At 44.6% G+C, this 16,002-nt stretch overlaps 1 protein-coding gene across 3 annotated transcripts in view; it reads right to left on the reverse strand.

Moving 5' to 3' along the window:
* Positions 1 to 16,002, reverse strand: part of fynb (FYN proto-oncogene, Src family tyrosine kinase b) — a 117,437-nt gene that overhangs the window by 20,450 nt on the left and 80,985 nt on the right. For all 3 annotated transcript variants that reach the window (XM_084083341.1, XM_084083340.1, XM_084083342.1), the window contains exons 4-6: positions 14,536 to 14,632; positions 2,431 to 2,529; positions 210 to 313 (exon numbers count right to left, since the gene is read on the reverse strand). In XM_084083341.1, the coding sequence (XP_083939467.1) occupies positions 210 to 313; positions 2,431 to 2,529; positions 14,536 to 14,632 (300 nt within the window). The remainder of the gene's footprint in view (positions 1 to 209; positions 314 to 2,430; positions 2,530 to 14,535; positions 14,633 to 16,002) is intronic.

Here is a 16,002-nt window from a genome sequence, read left to right on the forward strand (position 1 = left end):
GGTTGGCAGGTGGGTAGCGTCTGTGCAGGTCTAGAGATTTGCCCGTACTGGACATGCCCGGCATCAGCGTAAATCTGCAAATACAGTATGAAACATATGGACTGGACATGCTTGATGTCAGCAAAATTTCACCATTTCTGCTTGTATGTACAAATGCATTTGTTACACACTCAGCAGGTGGATACAGTGAGTGTGTCTGGTGGTTTTACCCTTCGTAGTTTCGCTCTCCCGGATGAGATAGGTGCCACGAGGGTTCCCAGTGGACAGGAGCTGGCGCTCTGCGTCCTTACGACCCAGCTTACCAAAGTACCAGCTGCAATCACAAGAGACAGCATGTTATCAGGATGATCTTATACCCAGCACCACAATGAAACAACAGGGAGAGTTTCAGAAGATACTATGTGACTATCGAAGGACGCGTTTGCTGTTGTCGGGGTCGAACCAGTGGACATTTGGATACGGGACAGTCTCACTAACCTAGCCTGGCAAAATCTTTTTTTAGCTCCGACAGATTTGTGTGGTTTCCAGGCTACCACTAACCACCCTGTCACAGGGATTTTAACAGTATAGTTTATATTTGGACTCATCCTCTGTAACAGAGGAAAGTTGAACAGGATCCCAAAGTGTAAAAAAAAAAGTGCTTTATACAAGAATAAACCAAATGCTTGCATATTACAATCTCATTGGAGTTCTCCATCGGTTTGTTCTTGTGGAACCTACACAGATGTTTGTAATTACAGAAAAATGACTAAAGGAGAGTGTGACATATGCTGTTGGAATCTGCAGCAGCTTTGCACACAGCAGGATCAGTCAAAGACTTGTGACTCCAATTACACTACTAAATATAAAAAGAAAAGAAACCCATGCATGGCATTGGGACAATTTGAACAACAACCAGCTGTTTTTGGTTGGTTTGGTTGTTTGTTTGTTTGTTTGTTTTTTCCAAGTTCCGTAACCCTGCTTTTAGAAGTTGTATTTTTATCATATTTACAGTACATTCATTATTCACTGGGTTCGACCAACATGGGAATTGTGACACAAATGATGTTAACCTGACCTTTTAGCCACAGAGCCTAAAACCTGGGCTCAAAGTAATTTACCCCCCACAACATGTCTGTCATCTATTATGTCTGTGGTTACATTAATTTAAAGCAGCGTTTGTCAAATCCTTGTGATTTTGGGAGGCAACCGGAGCGTCAAGCACGTTTTTCTTTGGTCTGACATTCATGAAAAGCTGGCTTTTCAAGGTTCCTGCAGTGAGATGGCAGACTGTAATTAGTCAGAAATCGCCAACGAGGGGCCACATTTATATGACATCACCCTGTGAACAGGTTTCCTCTTGTGCCACAGTAGATCTGTGTTAACCCATTGAGACCTGAAGCCGATTCTACATGTCTCCTAAATCTCAACAGTATTCTGAAAAACATATGTTTCTATATCAGTGGTGCTCAATCTTTTTCATGTCAAGGACCCCCAAAATTATATGTATTTGGCCGCGGAAAATATTTTGTTCCAGGGACCCCCCAGAAGCAAAGATTTGAGTTAAAAATGTTCGCTTTAAAAATATATATATTCAAAGATTTGCACACATTTTCACGATTTTTCAAAAATAGCAGATCTACAAGCTCGTAGCGCGGCACTCGGTGCCGCGCTATGAGCTTGTATATCTGCTATTTTTGAATAGCCAAAAGTGTAAAATAATGCTTTTTAGCTCAAATCTAAAAATGAGACAGTTCCAGATCTTAATGGGTTAATAAGCACGGCACCAGAACCTTCTCCCTCTCTCTCATTACTCTCTCTCTCTCTCTCTCTCTCTAAGTCTCGTTCATTCTGTTTAATTTCACTCGGCTCCAGAAGGCTTATAATGAGCCCTCGACTTCACAACACAACCATAATATCATTATTCAGAGTCACAACATGATGGGTGAAGCGTATGATGCAGTCTGCTCTCTCTCTCTCTCTCTCTCTCTCACACGCACACGTGAACGCACACACACACACACACACACACACACACACACACACACACACACACACACACAGAGGGAGAGAGAGAGAGAGAGAGAGAGGAATGTCGGTCACACTGACCTGACATTTCAAATGCTAAATTCGATTCTTTATGAAGTCTCACAAATGTCATTTTTATCTAGTTTGTGAAATGGTCTGGCAGATACTGTGTCAATCAGAGGGTCTGCTTTCTTTCCTTCCCTGCAACGTCTCCTTCTCTCTCACACACGTGGTATCAATGGAGAGAAGTGTGAGTCTGACAAGACTGCGTCCTTGTCTCCAGAAAAAATGCCCTGATGCCATTTCGGAGCACGTGCGAGATGAAACATTGCATACATGATGTGCGATGCATAACCCCCCCGCCCCCCCCCCCCACACACACACACACACACACACACACACACACGAACATACAACACTCACTCCTCAGCCTGGATGGAGTCCACTGGAGCCACATAATTACTGGGAATGTAGCCGTTTCCACCGGTGGTGAGTGAGCGAGCGTCCCACCAGTCACCTTCACTAAAAGAGAGAGAGAGAGGGAGAGAGAGAGGGAGGGAGAGAGAGAGAGAGAGAAGCATTTTCTTTATTAAAACCATTTCATGCTAAACAGAAAACAAGAACACGACATAAACAAAGAACACTGTTAAAACTACCCGTATCAAATCGCTTAATCGATGTGTGCCGACATTCACAGAAGCAGCCATGGATCATTGGCAACTAACACAGACATGAAGGCAATTCAAATAAGGGACACCCGGCCGGCAGAAAAACTGAATCTCACTGTATATATGTACAGTTTTTGTATATTATAATAACCACTTGAACTCCAGCATCCATCTTCTGGGGGGAACATTAGCCAAAAAATAGCACAGAGACAACTCAGGTCCAGTTTACTAAGTCTAGAGGGTTTAAGTGGTTATTTAACAACCTGTATTATTGTATATGAGCGGTTTGAACGTCTAAGATGTGTGTCATTGATTGATTCCGAAAAATAAGGAGGATCAATAAGGGACAATTCCGTATTTTAAAGGGATAGTTCACCACCAAAAAAATACTTTTTTTTTTATCGATTAGTCACCCCATGGAGACTTGAATTCATGGATTTTTTTTTTGTTTTTGTCGCATTCCTAAGCCAATAATTTGATGACCAGCGGGCCGGCCGGTAGGCAGCGGTTCCGGTAAGGAGACACAAAGGAGACTCTTTGTGTCTTCTACCGGAACCGCTGCCGGTCATCAAATTATTGGCGAATAATCGATAGAAAAAAAGTCATTTTGGGGGTGAACTATCCCTTTAAGGGAAGGTTGGCAACCCATAGGTGCAGAGAGCTAACACTAATGTTAGGGGTTTGTCTAATGTCTACCACCCTGAGGCCGTCCATGGTGCTAAAAATGAACTGTATGTACTATGTATGCACTTAAAAAGGACTGTAGGGTGAGCTGCATAAAGCACATGTGAAATGCTATACATACTGTATATACATGACGCCCACAGAGAAGGGAATCCATAATTCATGTGATCAGAACTCTGCATGCTTTCCGCAAAGCTTTTGTAGCTTCAGGCAGCGTTTGGCTGTTTAAACTGATCAGCTGACTCACGAGGCACAGGGAGGAAGTGAAAAGAAACAACATGGCTTGTGTAGAGCTTTCTCCATATGGGATATACTGTAGTAGTCATGAGGAAACACCACTATTATTTGTAAGAGTTTTCTTCTTCTTTTTTTAAGCCTTGGCTGGCAGACTGTTTTTTTCTACATTTTAAATCTACTAAATCCTGACCTTTAGATAGATCTTTTTCCTTTTTATTCTAAAACAGAAGTGTAGAATTCCATCTGTTAACCACTTAAACCAAAATGTATTATTATTATTTTTTTAATATATTATTTGAAAACTTGGGACATTCTGCATAATGAGTACTTTCTACTTTTGGTACTTTAAGTTAATTTTGATACCAATACTTTTGTACTTTTACTCAAGAAAAAATGGAATCCCAGACTTTTACTTGCAACAGAGTATTTCTACATTGCAGTATTGATACTTTTACTTAAAGGGGAAATCCACCCATTTTCAATATTTAACTATGTCATTAATATAGCATAAAGGAGTTGTGTCGAAATAAGAAAAAAGTTCCCCCCTTTCTGTATTGCCTTGAACTGGAAGATTGATTTTGGGTTTAACATGGCAAATTACAACACGATGAGTCATCATGTTGTAATTTGCAATGTTAAACCCAAAATCAATCCTCCAGTTCAAGGCAACACAGAAAGGGGGGAACTTTTTTCTTATTTCCACACAACTCCTTTATGCTATATTAATGACATAGTTAAATATTGAAAATGGGTGGATTTCCCCTTTAAGTTAAAAATATGAGTACTTTTTCCACCACTGCTAGTGTGATATGTCCATGGCTTGTCATGGAATGTTTATGTTAGTGACACCTCCCTTTCATTTTGACTCCAACGGTCACTCCCCTGTTGCCAGTTCCAGTGTACTGTTACGGCTTGTATAATGTAAGTTTAACACGGTCAAGTAGTAGTGCTCATTATGAGTCAGTGTGGACGAGAGCCTGATCCACTAAACGCTGAGGAAGGCCTCATGAAGAAAGAGGAGGGGGAGTGCTGCTCTTAGTAACCTTTCAGCCCGTATGCCCACGCAGTCATTACTGTCTTCCACTCATGTCCTCCTCCCTCCATCCCTTCATCTCTAGTTAACTAGCTATCATCGGCTCCTATTGGCTCGCTCGTCCCTCCCCCTCCCTCTCTCCCTCTGCGCCAGAGCCTTTCATCTGCACAAGCTGGTCATCTCCCCGTCCCTTTCGCACGTGTCCTCTTTCCCCATGCTTTCCGGTACTCTATCCCAGTGGTTCTCAAGCTGTGGGTCAGGAGGACCCCCAGGGGGGTCCCCACATGATTTTGGGGGGGGTCCCCAGTTGACAATTTAAGGACTGTAAAGCTGGTCAAACATTGGCCAAATAGACAAATAATATAAGAAAGAGGCAAAAAATGTGAAAATCGCTGATCTACAAGCTCACAACGTGAGCCATTGTGAGCTTGTAGATCTGCTATTTTTACGATATTTATCTGTGGAACCGAGTCAAACAAAATTGAATGCCTCGACTCCTACAACATTCCAAGTGCTTATCAGGGTGGGGGGTCCCCAGTTCAAAAAATATTATTTTGGGGGGTCACAGCCTGAAAATGTTGAGAACCACTGCTCCATCCCAGTGGTTCTCAAACTTTTTTCATGTCAAGGACCCCCAAATTGACACTTATTAGCCTGTGGACCCCCATTTCAAAAGATATGCCAGGGACCCCCATAAGAGAAGATTTTTTACAGCTCTAGCAGTGATTCTCAACCATTGACATGTATTAGGGCTACAGACCCCCATTTAATGGCATTTCTATCACTTGGACTGCAATTTGTATTGTAAAATCTATGTCAATTTAACTCTGAGAGTGTACAAATGGAACCAAATGGACCCGTAAGGGTCCATTTGGTTCCATTTGTACACTCTCAGAGTTACAGACCCATAAGGGTCCATTTGGTGCCTAATCTATCATTTAGCTGGAACTCCCTCAAGGACCCCTGGGGGTCCCCGGACACCAATTTGAGAACCAATGCTCTATCCCATTCCTATCTTAACCACTAGAACACCAGCATCCCTATTCTGGGGGGGGGGGACAATCGTCCAAAATACGGTAGCCGATCTACAAGCTCACCATGCGTCTCAACGCGGCGCATTGTGAGCTTGGTTCTCGTCTTGGCAGTAATCGGGGCCACTAGAGGCGGAGAATGGCTGGCTGTAGTTTCTGATGTCCATCCATGCGGACACTCTGGTGGTGTTTTCAGGCTGCCATGGCGATACAGAGAGCGTTGACGAGCTTAGCACCAAGTACTGACCATAACTCTTACCGATAAAGACACAGAGATACGGTTAAGAGTTTTCCCTTAATTATTCAGGATGTCCATGTATAAAAGCCTGAGTCCCAATTAGTTACATTTGTTTTAGGGATTACTCATATCGATTTCTGAGGAGTTTGTGGAATCGCTTTGTCAAATTCTGTCATGGTGAAGATAGACTAAATCATTATAAACTACCATCTCACACTACTGCTGTAAACAAACCTCACAGCCTATTCTATTTTGTTCAAAGTGAAACACTACTTTAGTATACTTCCTTCTTTGTCCTCCATTACACCTATCAGCTTCTACTAAAGGGTATTACATCCTTAATGAAACCCACCCACCCACCCGCATGCACACACACACACACACACACACACAATCAATAGCTAGCTGGTTGCCTGGAGGGACAGCTAAGGGTAGTGGTGTACCATACTAATGCATGTGCAATCGTATAGACTGCGTGTGCACACGCACACGCACGCACGCACGCACGCACGCACGCACACACGCACACACACACACACACACACACACACACACACACACACACACACACACACACACACACACCTCCCCCTCCAGCAGACCCCCATGGCGATGTCTCTGTGACACATGGTACCACCAGGCGCTGGCTACAATCACATCACTCATATACACCAGAGAATGTGTATGTGTGTGCATGTGTGTGTGTGTGTGTGTGTGTGGGAGGGGGTTGTATGTATGTGTGACGCAATATAAATAGTGTGTGTGTGTGTGTGTGTGTGTGTGTGTGTGTGTGTGTGTGTGTGTGTGTGTGTGTGTGTGTGTGTGTGTGTGTGTGTGTGTGTGTGTGTGTGTGTGTGTTTTTGTTGCATGCATGTGTATGGGTGGGCGTTGTACAGTATGTGTGTCTGTGTGGGGTGGGGTGCGAAACACTGGAGAGAGAGAGAGAGAGAGAGAGAGAGCGAGAGAGAGCGAGAGAGAGCGAGAGAGAGAGAGAGAGAGAGAGAGAGAGAGAGAGATAAAGCAGTATAAGGGAGGGGATGAGGGGGGGACGGGGGGGTGTTTTCATGTGGTGTGAATGAAGCCATGATGAGGGATCGCCTGGGGACGACATCACAAGCAGAAACGGGCCTGTTTTCCTTTTGTTCAGGGAGGCGAGCGGAGGATCCCCTCAGGAGGAGGCAGAAGAATGAGTGTGTGCACAGTGCAGCGCTCAGGGTTATGCAGAGACATGAGGGGGAGGGACGGAAAGACAGAGGACAGACGGACTGACGGAGGGAATCCTGCCCTCAGCGATCTGTCCTGAGAGACAGGAGAAGGAAGAGAAAGAAAGAAAGAGGGGGAGACGCGAGGGGAGACAATGTGTGTTTGTGTGTTTGTTTCTTTGACTCCCCCCCCCCACCCACACAAAGATATGTTGTTCCAGGGACCCCCAGAAGCAAAGATTTGAGTTACAAATGTTTGCTTTAAAAAATAAATACATTCAAAAGGGTTGCACACATTTTCAAGATTTTTCAAAAAGAGCAGATCTACAAGCTCATAGCGCGGCACTCGGTGCCGCGCTATGAGCTTGTAGATCTGCTCTTTTTGAATAGCCAAAGTATAAAAGGTTAAAGTGGTTGACTTCCAAACAAAGTACCTGCCTCCCTCCTGTAAACCAGTGGTTCTCACATTTTTTTACGTCAAGGACCCCAAAATTAATATGGCCGCGGACCCCCACCAGAAAACATTTTGTGCCAGAAACCCCCCCATACAAGATTTGTGTTGTTAAAAGATGTTTTGAAAATGTCAGATCTACAAGCTCACAAGCTACAAAGCTCACAACACGTCGCATGTGAGCTTGTAGATTGGCCATTATCAAATAGCCGATGCACTGTATATTTATAGGTTTAAAGTGGTTAAACTGATTTTCCTGGGCACCCCCTGGAACCCCCTCAAGGATCCCTGGGGGTTTCCCAGGACCCCACTTTGAGAAGCGCAGCTCTAAACCGTCACTAATCCCCTCTCTCCCTGCAGATGAGAGAGAGAATACTTAAACACAGGGCTGTGTGTGCTGAAAGAATGGAGTTAAGAAGACACACATATATATATATAACAAGCAGCCATTCACCACAGAGCTCATGTATTCACAGCCCAGAGTCACATCAGAACAATTCAAATTCAATCCTCGAACGGCTCTGACTCGAACCGCTTGTTGGGGGAGACGAGGTGGGGGCCCGGATTATGTCGGTGTGATAAAGCTTAGTTAGTAATAATAATAATAACAGCACTCTCTCGGCGGGGGGTATAAATGCAGCATATCACTGTAAATTGGAAACCTAGCCTTGTATGTACAAAACTGTTGCTTTTAAGGAAACAAATTACCTGTGATCCAATGGATCGAGTGTAGTTATTATTTAGTCACAAGCTCTTGTTAAAGGAGGAGTTCACCCAAAAAATTACTTATTTTCTATCAATTACACACCCCATGAAGCCTTGATTTCATAGATTTTTTATTTTATTTTTTTTATAGGGTGTGCAATTGATAGAAAATAAGTCATTTTTTGGGTGAACTTCTCCTTTAATGCTTTTGATTGGTTAAATATTGATAAACCAGCAGAAAGGATTTTTACAAACACTTTTACTTTCAAAATATAAAATTATTAGCAAAAATTGCCGACCTACAAGCTCACAGCTTATAGACTGTACAGTATAGACTGCTTTTGTACGACATTCATTTACAACAAAAAAGGTAAAAAGAATCAACGTGGAGATACAAGGTTTCCCTGACAGCGACGGCATTCTAAACACTCAGCCCCCCCCAGCACCCCCCCCCTGTGTCTTTGGATGGGAGAGGCCATGACACGCTGCAATGTGCATTCACACACAGCTTCCTGTGCTGCGTTAAGATGCCATCACAAAAGGGACAACGGTTCCCTTCTGTGTGCCAGCCATGGTGCCTGGCTCCCTGCCTCTCTCCGGGTGTCCCCCCCCCGCGCCTGTTCACGTGAGCCCCCCAGCCTGGGCACAGGCATCTGCCAAGGACCGCCTGCCAGCTATAAAGCCCCAGCCTTGACTGACTTAAAAGCAGGTTAGGAGGAGGAAAGGCTGATCAGGCTTGGCAGCGGTTGTGTGGCATCCGATGAGTGTATGACGTTACACGTCTTCTCCAGCAGGGGTCAGTGTCTGTGAGCAGCCGGATGGAGCCCCAACCACCACCCAGACCGCAGGGAGGCTGAAGCAGGCTGGAACAGCAGGCGTGGGAGGATGGAGAGGGGGTGGGGGGGGGCGAGGTGGTGCACAGGAATGCACAGGAAGTGCAACGGGTCTTCCAGGCTGCTGACTGGGTGTGGTGTGATGAGGTGGGGTGTGATGCGGTGCCGAGGAACACTGACCATACCCAGATCAAACAGTTCCTTGTCTGTAAGGGGGAGATGATAGCGAGTGGACAAAGCAGGGGATAATTCAATTTGCATTAACTGCTTTTCAAATTGCTTCCTGGCTGTGCATTTGACCATTAGAAGGGATATGTATAGGGTATCAACTGTGCTACTGCTTGAGACGAGCACCACTGTAGACCCTCAGTTTGGATGTAATAACCACTTAAACCCATAGTCTAAACTGAGTTAGCTCCGTACTTGGACTACCTTTTCCGTCTAAAGTGAACCAAATCTCTTCTCCAAAAAACAGCCGATCTACAAGCTCACAATGCGTCGCGTTGTGAGCTTGTAGATCGGTTATTTTTGGCAAATGTTCCCCCCCAGAATATGGATGCTGGGGTTCTGGAGGGGTATATACACACAGTACAGTACAGGTGCGATCACAGCCTAATCAGTACCAACGAATGAGGTCAATGTGTAGAATGAGGTCATGGCGCGCCGCACCCAGCTGATCAGTGTAATCATCACAAGGGGAAGTACAGGAGAATGGGGTCACACTACATAATATGCATGTCCTCCTGTCAGTGTGAGGGGGGGGGGGGACACACACACACACACACGCCCACTGTCAAATGCCACTGCAACACTACGGAAACCCTAACAAAACAAACAAACATGCCTTTGAGGAGGGAGGACGAGCTAGCAGAGGACCACTATGACATACTAGAGAGAGAGAGAGAGAGAGAGAGAGAGAGAGAGAGAGAGAGAGAGAGAGAGAGAGAGAGAGAGAGAGAGAGAGAAACAGACTATGGCATGCTGAGGGAGAGAAAATGAAAACCATCCGTAGGCTCTGAGGCCAGTCTGCTTGAAGAGCTGTTATGCCTCTTGCTCTCCGCGCGTACACGCGTACACACACACACACACACACACACACACACACACACACACACACACACACACACACACACACACACACACACACACACACACACACACACACACACACACACACACACACACACACACACACACACACGCAGCTATAGCCAAACAGCCCGTCTTTGGGCAGTTCTGCTGACTGGCGGTAACACAAGCCAACATGGCTGCAGGCATAGGAAACGAGGGCAGTTGCACTTCCTGTCCTAGTTCAGTAAGGAGGACTTCCTGATCTCATCTATGTTTGTGTACATACATCCTATGATTCCCCCCCCCATCTGTCTGGCTGATATACTGCATAACAACTTGGTCCCAGGCAGGTGTGAGCACACTAAAGCCCGTGTACACACTCTAGAATTAGATTTGAAAAAAGGCAAGGGATTATCATCATGGTAACACCCAAACAAAATCATACTTTATCTATTTTGATCAATTCCTATTTTACTCATGATGTATGCCTGATGTTTAAAACTATTCAAAATCTTGCACGCCCAACTCTTAGACCAGGGGGGGGTTCCCATATGTTTCCATGCCAAGGACCCCCAAATAGCCATAGCCTCTGTCGCGTTCGTGCTCGTTTCATACACATGCGTGCCCGTGACAAGAGCTGGATAGCAGATGATTTGTCACAGCTGAAGCAGGTGTAGATCGCCTGCCGTTTACTTGCGGAGCGATTGGCTGTCTGTGTATTCACATGAGAAGCGCAGTGCGACCCGCTGATCCAAGTGAGAACACAGCCCTTTAGACTCACGCTTGAAACCGACCAGACGCGCAAGCAAAAGTGCATGGAGTCGGACACTTTTTTCTGCTCCATGTTAATGAATACAGTTAATGAACACAATCCCCCGCGTCCGCACACAATAAGGCCCCTGTGTCCACTGGACTATTTTTATCGGCTGAAAACGCCAAGGCGCTTGCCTAAAATCGCTTCCACCCAAGGTACTGTAAATGCCCAGCGCAACGCTAAGCTGTGCTCCCCTTATAAACAATTTAAAACATTTGAAAGTATGTTGTGGGATATATTAATATGGTTAAAGTGGTTAAAATCTAAAATGACACGGATATTTTCCCGGTTTTAATGGGTTAACACAGCTGGGTTCTCAAACTTTTAGAACCCCAAAATGCCCAGGTGCCACCCCAGCCCATAGGAGTACGTGCATTGACAAATATCACCCTCCTTGCCCAGCTTCCCTCCCGCAAACACAGGCCCATTGTGTTCGTATGTAGACGCTCGACAAAGCCGGATGCACCACGTTGGATTCGAACCTACAACCTCCGCGGTGGTGGCCAGAGACTTTACCACTGTGCCACCCAAGCGCTTACCTGAGGTCATTTGATCAAGATGTATCACTCAGATTTTCCAGATTCCATTCTAATTGGCTATGACTCTGCCTTCAGAAGTTTGCATGCCCTTGGTAGGCAGCCCGGCCTGGCTGAGACCTGCGCTCCGAGGAGCACACTTTTTAGAACTTGATTCCATACTGGAAGACAATTGAGGTTTGACTGGGCTGAAACTTTATCTCAGTAAATGACATGGAGCTCTATATTTGGGCATGGCTGACACCATAGTGACAACATAATGATGACGTGAGCTTTGAATCAGCTCGGCTTAAAGCCAGACTGCACAGTGTGAATGACACACATGGAGAGAGACATCGAGGAAGACTTCATCGCCTACAAGAGGAACTATTCCAGCAGCGATCCGTACGTTTGATTTGCAGCTGGTAATTGACCCCTAGCCAATCCTGGATCGTAAGGTCACACTTCACTAGTTACATGCTTGGCACGCTGGGAAAGACCTGGGCTGTTGGTTGTCTAGGCGGAAGTGGTTGAATTTGGCGGAAGTACTGCCCAAGGAAATGACGTTAATGCTTTACAAATCTGTTAACATTCTCCGTGAATGAAACGAGTGTTGTGATTGGTCAAAAAAGATTGTTTCCAAGGGAAACACGTACGGAAATCCTGTCCACTCAGGACTTCCGAGACACCCTCTGCTTTGGTCGTGAACAGGCTCTTCTCTTCGCAGATGAGTGAGGCTGGGAACGAGGCTACATTCTTGGAGCATTACAGCCCATGCATTGCAGCAGCTTTGACGATGAACCCACTGTTACTGACAACGAGCCAGCAGCAAGAAAACTCAGAAGAATCAAGACCTTACAGTAGTCAACAGTTTACCAGGACTTCAACGCAATCGGAAGTAAAGAGAAATCATCCGACTGACACAGGAAAGAAAACTCACATCTGTAAACAATGTGACAAGAGCTTCAGTCGCATTTCTCACTTGAAGAGACACCAGCGTGTCCACACTGGAGAAAAACCTTTCCATTGTAAACAGTGTGACAAGAGTTTCAGTCAGTTAAGTTACCTGAAGAGACACCAGCGTGTCCACACTGGAGAAAAACCTTTCCACTGTAAACAGTGTGAAAAGAGATTCAGTGAGTTAGGTGGCCTACAGAGACACCAGCGTATTCACAATGGAGAAAAACCTTTCTATTGTAAAAAGTTTCTATTGACTCAGGTAACTTACAAACACACCAGCGTATTCACACTGGAGAAAAACCTTTCTATTGTAAAAAGTGTGACAAGAGTTTTAGTGACTTAGGTAACCTACAAAGACACCAGCGTATTCACACTGGAGAAAAACCTTTCTACTGTAAACGTTGTGACCACGGTTTCAGTCGGTTAGATCTCCTGAAGAATCACCAGCGTGTCCACACAGAAGAAAAACTTTCTACCGTAAACAGTGTTACAAGGGTTTCAGTCGGTTAGATCACCTACAGAGACACCAGCGTATTCACACTAGAGAAAAACCTTTCTGTTGTAAACTGTGTGACAAGAGTTTCTGTCAGTTAAAGAGTACCTGAAACGTCACCAGATTGTCCACACTGGAGAAAAACCTTTCTACTCTAAACAGTGTGCTGGAAGTCTATCTGGGTACTCAGAACATATAAGCACACAATAATGAGACAGACAACAACTCGGATTTCAAAGTATGAGAGATTTAAATGTATTTGAATACAGTGGAGCCAAAACATATGTGTCTCAATGGGTCAACACAAACCTAACTCAACTAAACTCAATGCACCTGCAATGTTGATGGAATATGCTCTCTTATCATCTTATAGTCATGTGATCAAGACAGTTCCGTCTTGATCACATGACTATAGAGATCATGTGTACAGATTTGCGTGAAATTTGGATAAGATCTGAAGGAGTAATATAAAAAAAAATGTTTTACATAAGTCGACTCCTGGTGGCGCAATAAAAGGCGGGGGCAGAAAAATGCAGGGCAGAGGTTTTTCTTTTGGCCTAGGGAGTGCGCATACAAAGTTTCATGCTGATCGGTGCAGTTATAGGTAAAAAACGCAAATCGGTTATAGCGCCACCATGAGGCTGATTCGAAAAATGTCAAGTGGCATTTCTTCCTCGGCCTAGTGGGAATGTGCGTGCAAAGTTTCACGGGAATCGCACGCTGCGTTCATTATTTGAGGCATTTTGTTCAAAACGGATTACTCCTGCAAACTTCGGAAGCCAATCTTAGCCAATCAGGATGGAATATGAAAAATCTGAAAGACCTGTTTTGTTTAACGACTATAGAGATACTGTGAAAAGTATGTTAAATATGTTAAAAACCTCAAGCATGTGAGCGACGCTTTTTTTGGTGTGTTCCCTGCGTTGGAGGATGCCAGGCCTATCCTGGCAGTGGCCATGCCATAAGACTAGAAAATCTTCTAGGGGTGATTGGGTATCACGGTTCAGAAAGACAGCCTTTGTTCTGTCAGCTTTCTCTGTTAAAGTAGTGGGGAAGTGGAATTCAATACCCACAAAGTTATTCGAAATTCAGGAGGCTTTGCAATATTTAAAACCATCCTCAAGCTTTACCGGAAGTCAGCACAGATCTATCAATGATTGCCTTGTTTCTATTGTTTTAAGTTTAACATTTTACCTGCCCTGGGACAAGAGATGGAAAGTAACTGCTAGTGTTCTGTCTCTGTAACAATAATCAGTAAATTAAATGAAATGTCGCTTTTCTTTCAGTTGAAATGCTCTGGTTATCAACACTCCCTGACTAGAGCTCACGATTTTTGCCCCACTGCTGATCTGCTCGTTTTGAAACCTTATGAATAAATAAATAAATATTAATAAATGTCTATAATGATATGCCCAAAATAGGAACGCCATGTTGAAAATGGTTAAGACAGACAGACAGACAGACAGACAGACAGACAGACAGACAGACAGACAGACAGACAGACAGACAGACAGACAGACAGACAGAGGTATTACGGGAGCTTCAGCAGTCAGCACCTGCAGTCAGGGTAGATAAGGAGCTGCAACGACTTACGTGCTGTTGATAATCTGGAACTTCTCTCCTTTCCTGAAGCTGAGGTCGTCTTCCGTCCTCGCCTCGTAGTCATAAAGTGCCACAAAGAGGGTGACTCCTGCAGGCAGACAGGGGAGAGAGAGAGATAGAGAAAGAAAGAGAGAGAGAGAGCGAGAGAGAGAGAGAGAGAGAGAGAGAGAGAGAGAGAGAGAGAGAGAGAGAGAGAGAGAGAAAGAAAGAGAAATCACACAATGTCAGCACTCTGGCGATTAGTGAGGAGAGAATTAACCCCGCAATCAAGTGACAATGCATGGTAAGCTCTACATGCACTACAGTAAATAGGAATCTAGGTCTGGACTAAGAAAGCTGTACGTTTTTTTTTCTTCTTTTTTTTTTTTAAACGTGCACTCATCAAATGTATTGATGACGGAGGGAATGCATGGTTTTACGTCTTAATTAAAAAAAAATTGGTCCCTTTTTGGTTAATCTAAAATGTTAAAATATGATTCTTGTGTGATTAATGAGAATTCTGCATGATTCAATCCTAAGCCAGGAAGGTACAGACTCAGAGTACACAGGCAGACCTCCAAACCCTGCAGGTTGTACCGTTGACTATGATCCAAATATACTATTGTTAGAACAATGGCTGCATATGAGGTCTGAGTATTAAACGCACGTCAAATACCCAGAGGGGAAAATGCCATTGGAGAGCACTGTAGAGCAGATGAAAGGGATGAGTGCATTAGAAATGCGATGAAAGCTTCGCTCATGTCTGTAATGTAGCCCAGTGGAGGTGACCCACCCACACACACACACACACACACACACACACACACACACACACACACATCCTCAGCTGCAGCAGTGCATGTTAACAGCCATATTCACCACCCACTTAACCTTTAAGGGTGTTCTTCTCTTGGCAGGAGGTCTGTATACCACCAAGTAAGCCTGGCAACCACTACCGCTGCACCATCAGAGCTAAAATGGTGATCCTGACTGCTTTGCAAAACATTTTGTTTGCCATTAAAAGGACTGTAAGTGATGTGTTTTTTGTTTAAACGCAAGTTTTAGCAAGGTTAAAGCTATCTTCCGATAGTAATCGTTGCTATAGAGTCTTTGTTCAGTGACAGGGATCTCCAAGTCCAAGTTATTTATGATGTATCCTGTATGAGTGCTCTCTCCTGATTGGATAAAATTGATATCCCACTCTGATTTACTAAACAGTTGAAGATACGGGGGAGAGTGAGACCCCTGTTACTGAACAAACACACTATAGCAATTAGTATCAGAATATAGAGCTATTTATCACTTATGCGACAAGATCTGCAGGGAGGATGGAGTGATACCAGAGGTTCTGAAGTATGTGCCCATAGGCGAGGTGGTGTTAGATTTTATCAACCAAGCACACACGTCTGGCGAGCAGCCGGAGGCACTGGGGTTCACTCTGGTCCCGAGGAAGTCAAGGCGAGTACACCCCATCACGAT

Source organism: Gymnoscopelus microlampas (assembly GCF_963454915.1).
Source record: "Gymnoscopelus microlampas genome assembly, chromosome: 16".
Taxonomy (NCBI): Eukaryota; Metazoa; Chordata; class Actinopteri; order Myctophiformes; family Myctophidae; genus Gymnoscopelus; species Gymnoscopelus microlampas.